Source organism: Cynara cardunculus, assembly GCF_001531365.2.
Source record: "Cynara cardunculus var. scolymus isolate 2C chromosome LG 15, CcrdV1, whole genome shotgun sequence".
NCBI classification, from domain to species: domain Eukaryota; kingdom Viridiplantae; phylum Streptophyta; class Magnoliopsida; order Asterales; family Asteraceae; genus Cynara; species Cynara cardunculus.
The window spans coordinates 10,441,558-10,449,018 of NC_037542.1; the positions used below are offsets into that span (position 1 = coordinate 10,441,558).

At 31.9% G+C, this 7,461-nt stretch overlaps 1 protein-coding gene across 1 annotated transcript; it reads left to right on the top strand.

Annotated features, from left to right (window-relative positions):
* Positions 1-3,184: 3,184 nt before the first annotated feature.
* Positions 3,185-4,321, top strand: LOC112528286 (uclacyanin 1-like). The gene is made up of 2 exons (XM_025139282.1): positions 3,185-3,382; positions 3,722-4,321. The coding sequence occupies exons 1-2, from the start codon at positions 3,208-3,210 to the stop codon at positions 4,180-4,182; spliced, it is 636 nt and encodes a 211-aa protein (XP_024995050.1). The 5' UTR covers positions 3,185-3,207; the 3' UTR covers positions 4,183-4,321.
* The last annotated feature ends 3,140 nt before the right edge of the window (positions 4,322-7,461 follow it).

Consider the following 7,461-nt stretch of genomic DNA (forward strand, 5'->3'; position numbering starts at 1 on the left):
AGAAGAAAATGAAATATTAAAATCATGATGTATCTCGCTGCATTGCGCGAGTACGTTTCTAGTACTTTATAATATAGTATAGATATGCAAATATCAAGGGATGATTCTATTTCAAATATCCCGGGCCGGATCGGTCCCAGTTCCCGTCACTAGCCGTCCATGGGGAGGATGGGCCAGACGCACGCTCAAAACCCACAAGAAAGAAGGGCCCAAATGTTTTTACTATACAATAGTAGCTTTTAAAAAATAGTAAATAAAAGAGACTCAAATTTTTATCCAATATGATTCAAAAAGAATTTAGTATTAATTAATTATATTGGAAAAGAAAGTACGTGAAAAGTTAATTGATATTAAAATATAAAACTATTTGCATGAAAACTTTAGTATATTTTTTTTATCATTCATCTCCCACTGATTCTTTTGATTATTACATTCACATAAATTCTATTTTTTGTATTCGAATATAATAGATTTCTTATTATTAATTAAGAAAATTCATGCTTTTAAAAAAATTACCAGTCATATGAGACTATGCAACTTATATCTATATTTAATATTTCAAAACGATCCTTGATTTTTTTCTCATACAATTTTAATTTCTTATTACCTAATATTTAGTACATAAATCTGAAGTACTATTCTATATCTAAAACAAGAACAAAATCTCAAGTTATAACCAACATGAGCTTTTGATGCTAAAATTGATGATTCCAAATTTTTTTGTTTAATCTTAACAGTTAACATGAGTTGAGATTGAAACTCAGTTGATTTATAGTCAACGTTGTGACCCAAATGTTATCAATCCAGCTATATAGTAAAGGTATATCATTGGATGTCTTTGATGATAGAATTGATCGACGATACTATGCAAAAATGATATGATAGATAATATTAATTTAAAAATAATTATTGATTGATTTTGCTTAAAGAATACTTAGAAAAAACGGTTTAATGTGAATTATTAGTATTTTTTTTTGAATTCGTTGCTATTTTTTATGATAAAAACAATATATTAAAGATTTTTTTTTGTACATATCGAGGACTATTTTTTGCATTTCACCAAAGACCTATAAAATATGGGAAACGTGTCTGGTTTGATTTAACAGAACCTCCAAATCATTCTATAGGAAGACAAAGAACATAAAATCCTCCAAAAATCTACAAAGAATTATTTTAAAGGAAAGAGAAGCAACATTAATAAGGGGCCGTTTTATCAAATGCTTACTCGGGTAAGTGCTTATCAGGTCATATTCTCTTACCGGATGAATATGACAAGGACCAAAAATCTTACTATGTAAGATCGAAGGCATGAACCGAGAGTCTTACTCGGCAAGTGATGACGACGACTCTTACCACGTTTAGAGCTTACCGGGTAAATTGTTACATACGATGTCGTTTTGATAGACTAAAATCTTACCCGATAAGTAAAAGATAGAGTTGAAATTTACCTTGTAAGTGTTTAGATAAACGGACTCTAAGTTTTTTTCCTCTCTTTTTAGAGGAGAGAGTATGTATATTAGGGTATGTTTGTTAGTAGTCTAATAAGTTTAATAAGATTCACAACTTATTTGGTCAGTTATATATATATTGTTTCATAGTGGCTTAACGATATAGATAATGACTTATTTCATAAGCTTCTAGAGGGGAACTTTTTTTTTTTTTTTKTAAGGGKGTCCGGGCCAAAGCCCGACTAATCCCCGGCAAATTTGGAAGCTAAACATGGCCCCACTTAAATGTCGCCAACACTCCTCTCTCAGGGCTCGAACTCGGGTTCATGACTATGCCATGCCCAAGCCTTTACCACTAGGCTGGAAGGTCTTTGACTTCTAGAGGGGAACTTTAGTGTTCCATATCCCATTTCACGTCAACTTTGTTTTGTTTTGTTTTCAAATTGTAAAACTGTACTACATTGTTTCACAACAATTTATTGTTTAAAATTAATGACATTATGTTGATTCACAATATGAAAGAACACTTTAGTGTTTCACTTTCACATCACATTTCGTATCAATTTTTTTTTTCACATTGTAAAACAACAATAAAAATTTGTTTCAATTTAGCGACATTGTATTATTTCATTGTGTGAAATAAAACTTTAGTGTTTTTGGATGATATTTTAATTACAATTTTTTATATCTACTATATTTTGTTTTCTCATGTGATGTTTTTATTATTTAAAATAGTCAAACTTATTTTATAAAAATGTATGTTTTTTCTATACTTTATACCAGTAAATAATGTATGTATAAGAAAGTAAACGAGTGAAAACTAAATTAATAATACGATACTAATGAAATATAAAAGATTAATATCAAAAGTGTCTGGAGGTCACAAGTTCGAATTCAAGGAGGAATAAAAGTCCCAAGTTCGAATCCACGGAAGTTCATATATGGTGACTTCGGACTACCAGCAAAACGAATGATCGCCTTAAAATTAGTCGATTCATATAGCGGGTTGAATATTCAGATTAACAAAAACAAAATAAAATAGATTCTCTATAATAAGAAATAAAAATAAAAATACTTTAAATAGACCATTATAACCTATAAATTAAATGTATGTGATTCATTTATGATTATAGAACTAAGATTAGACCATTAAATAAAAAAATATAGAAAAAGAAGAGGTCAACCCTTAGAAGCATAATTGGAGTTGGAGGCACGTAAAACAGATCATCATGTCTTCCTTCCTACCTTAAATTGTGGAATTTATATTTTTATAAATGTCATATATATATATATATATATATATATATATATATATTAGCAGACATATCAATAACAGAAGGATCAAATACTGTTAACACATATAGGGTAACCTGTAATATTCACACGTATTTTTTTTATTATCGTTTTCTCAAAATCACGTCAAATCGTATGATATTGATATAAACAAAAAATAAAAACTAAACATTAAAATGAGAATTATTCTCGCTGTATTGTACGAATACTCTCTTGATTTGGTTTACATTGATACATATAAGTACACCCGGTACAAATTTTTAAACGGTCAACAACTCCACCATTCATCTACCAAATCAATTCCAAAATCAAAATACTTGGAATCAATGCATGTTTCATCAAATAATTGAGCACATAAATTATCATCTTTATGTATATAAATACGTGATCATTTTGTTCAATCCAAAACCAATATCATTCCTCTCTTAAAAGTCGTCGGGGTTTGACCAAAAGAACACATCGATCGATGGGCCGTGCAACGATGATGAGAATTCTAACGAGTCTCGTTGCTATAACGATGCTTGTTGGATTGGCGTTAGCCGTGGATCACGATGTTGGATCACCAAACGGAGGGTGGGACACATCGACTGACCTAGGGTCGTGGGCTTCGTCTGAAACATTCACTGTAGGCGATAATATAGGTAATCTACTTGTGTCGGTATTAAAAAGTAAATACTTGTATATATGATTGTGTATGTGTAATTTAGAAATAACCAAATAGGTACGTCGCCAATGTAGGAACAGGACCGATGATAACCGCTTGGGACCGGTTCGGAATATATTTTTTTATAATCAGTTAAATGACCAGTCTTATAGGCCCGTTAAAAGGCCCGACATGACCGGTAGAAAAAGCCCAGTTCAAATTTCAAAAAAACCTAACCATTGGGCAACGACCCATTAAACATGCATCCGACTGGAGTATACTGAGCTCATTTGGTTCAGTTTACTTTTAATCGGTGTTGACGGTTTCGTTCATGCAGTTTTCAGCTATACGCCAAACCACAATGTGTTGGAAGTTTCAGAGGCTGATTTCGATTCGTGCTCAACGAGTGGCCCGATTTCAACAAACGCTCTTACTCCGACTACCATTGCACTTACGGCTGCCGGAAGCCGGTATTTCATCTGTGGCACACCTGGTCATTGTGGTCAAGGAATGAAGGTGGAGATTAAGACAGTAGCAGCTTCATCATCTGCACCACCAACCACCACCACTCCATCTCCAACACCAACCACCACTCCATCTCCAACACCAACAACCACCACTCCTCCATCTTCAACACCACCAGTTTCCACCACATCTCCGCCGTCATCATCATCTGATACGCCATCACCACCGATCTCTACCCCTGAAACACCTGTGCCGCCATCACCATCATCGGCTGAAACACTGAAGGTGGGTGCTGTTTTTATGATGGGCTTTGGGGTCCTTATGATGGTATAAACTAATGTTTCATTGGTGTCTCTTTTGTAATTTCTTTGATAAATCTTGTTCTTTCATTCATGTATCGTCATTAGTTCATGTTACAGTTGTTATTTTTTTTTAGATAAAAGAGACCGCGAAAATAACTGTTTTCTAATAAGCCCGGCGTCTGAAATTGTGGTATACATGGGGTTCTTCATGTGTTACAAAACTGATTTTGTTTTAATCACGATGGTGGTGTTTGATTGATTTAAGCTTGGTTTCAAAGGTTAAAAGTAACAAGAGGTCTCATGTTCAAATCAAAAGAGGAATAAAAATCCCTTTATGGCCACGGAGATTCAAATACGGAGACTCCGGGCTAGCAAGTAGTCGTGGTCGTGGTCGTCCTGAGATTAGTCGGCTCGCATAGCGGATTGGATATCCAGGTTAATAAAAAAAAAAAACTGATATTGTTTTATATAGAGAGAAATGTTCCTATGTATACATGTTTCGATGGTTGGTTGTCTAATCAATTTGTGACTTCAACACACGCCTTTAAATGGTAGTTAGATGGTGCCTGCCCTTAAGAACTGAGGCGGAAGAGTGTATTGAGTACGTAGGTGGTGCAAGATCCCAATTCTTATACAATTTTAGGGTATGTAAAACCCTTTTGAATTCTCCGTAAAAGAACCAATAAATGTATATATAAACACACACATGTGCGCAGAGAGAGGGAGAAGATCATGCGAGAAAGCGGTCAATTTGCAGAAAGGCGAGAAGCAATCTCAGCCTTCCACTCAGGGCTGTACCGGGGGGAGGACGGGCCGGGCGTACGTCCAGGGCCCATAAAAATTAGGGGCCCAAATTTTTTTTAATATATATAATAGTAGTTCCAAAAAATTAGTAAATAGAAGACACATAAAAAAATTAGTATCTAATACGACAAATTTTTTTTGGTACTACATTAACTATTAAAGACCCAAACATGTATGAATTAAATATATTGGAGAAAAAAAAATATAAAGAGGTTAATATGTTGTTCATTATATAATATTATTTAATATTTTTTAAGTTTTTTTTATTTAATTAAACTGACGTCTAAAACTACTTATTTCGAAAACTTTGATATATTCTCCATAATTTATCTCCCATCGACTCTTTTGATTGTTCCATTCACGTGTGAATTCTATTTTATATTAGAATATGATAGATTTTCTTGTTATTAGCTAACACAACTCTCATCTTTTGAAAAAGTTACCAACTATATAAAACGGTACAACTTATGTGTATATTTAGGATAATAAAACTATAATTATTTTTTCATAGTTGTTCTTTATTATCTAATATTGAATGTACAAATCTTATGTACTATTCTATCTCTAAAAGAAGAATAAGATCTCAAACTATCACCAACATGAGTTTTTTAATTCATATAATCAATGATTCTAAAAAAGTTTATTTTAACTCTAACCTTATGTTCTTGAGTCTTCTTTTACGTAGGAAAGAGAGGAAAGTAATGGGGAGGGGGGGATATTTTGTTCTCGACATTTTAGGGAAAAGAAAAGGAAAGGAAAAAAATTATATCAAAATTTATTTTTATTTCATTATTTTTCATTCCTCTCTCTTCTATATTAAAAACATAAATAAAAAACTTTAGTTTTCTTCCTTTAATTTAAATTTCTTTTCCTTTCTCATTCTTTTCTTTCCTTTCCAAATTCGTAAACATAATATAAGAGTTTAAAATGGTGTTAATCTTCTCAAATTCAAAAACATAATATAAAAGTTTAAAATGATGTTAATCTTTCCAAATTCGAAAACATAATATAAAAGTTTAAAATGGTGTAATAATATAAAAGTTTAAAATGATATTAAAAAACATTAACATGAGATGACATGGAAAACCAACCTATTTACATTGATTTACATAGTGTCACTCGAAAATCAAAAGAATCGACTTTGTGACCCCAAATGATGTCATTCTATGTATCAAAAGTATATCATAGGATGTTTTTGATGATGGAATAAATTACCGATACTACATAAAAATGTTCTAGTAGATAATATTAATTTAGAAATGCGTATTGATTGATTTTGCGTCCAGAAATACTCGGAAAAACGGTTTTATATGAATTCCATGTTATTTCTGATGATAAAAACATTTATTGAAAAATTACCGTACTTATCAAGGACCCCTTTTTGCATTTTGTCCAGGGCCTAAAAAATGTCGGGAACGAACCTGCTCCCACTCATTTAATAAATGGTTGGAAAATAATAAAACAATCTTGAAATTATAAAGAAATCCAAGCTTATTTGTCCTACTAGATTCCTTCTTGAGATCTTATATTAAGAAAAACAACAAATCTTCGGTTCAAGAATCAAGTTAACTTGAAGAATCGAAGAACCAAAATCGGTAACAAAGCCAAGAATCAACGTTTGGGGAAGTTCAAAAACACTCCAAACGCTGGCTGTTTTGGAAGAGGATGACCGAAATTTTGATAGTGAATGAATGCAATCGACTGAGTTTTTGAGGAAGGAAATGGATAAGCTTTCTGATTAGTTTAGTTTTTTTTTTTTTTTTTTTTTGTTATAAATGTATTCTATTATGAAGATGATATATGATACGTGATTGTTGACTTCAATGTTGAACATGGTACATGCTCGATGAGCAACTTCAAATATGAAAAATCAAAATTAGGGTTTTTAGGTTGATCATATATGATTGTAGACAATCATATGACTATTTTGGTTTGATGGCATATGATTGTTAAAGATTTGACATTTGTCAAATGATTTTAAAAGATGATAAATGTTTATGATTGATCATATATGACCAGTTGTTACTGTTAATAACTTCGGGATTGTTGAAATGGCATTAGGCATATCATTTTTTATAGTAAAATTTTTGTGGGTTTCAACATAACTGAACGTAACGGGCTAAAATAATAACATACGTGCTTTTCTAGAATCATATATATAAATCATATATGATTATAAGTTTGCGTATACTATTGATCATATATTATTATTGGGCATATCACATGTGACTGAATCATTGGATCGCTAGAATCACTTATCGTCTTTTTACAAATTGATCATCTTCTCGTTTGATCTTGACTCTCTCTCTCTCTCTCTCTCTCTCTATATATATATATATATATATATATATACACACACATATGCAAACCTGCACTAAGGGCCACAGGGGGTTTTATTGGTTGTTGGTTATTTTCAGGACACACAAGATTATTTGAGGTACACAAAAACCGACTCTAACAGCCATGATTAACAAAAAAGAAGAGCCATTATAGAGAGAGAAAATTT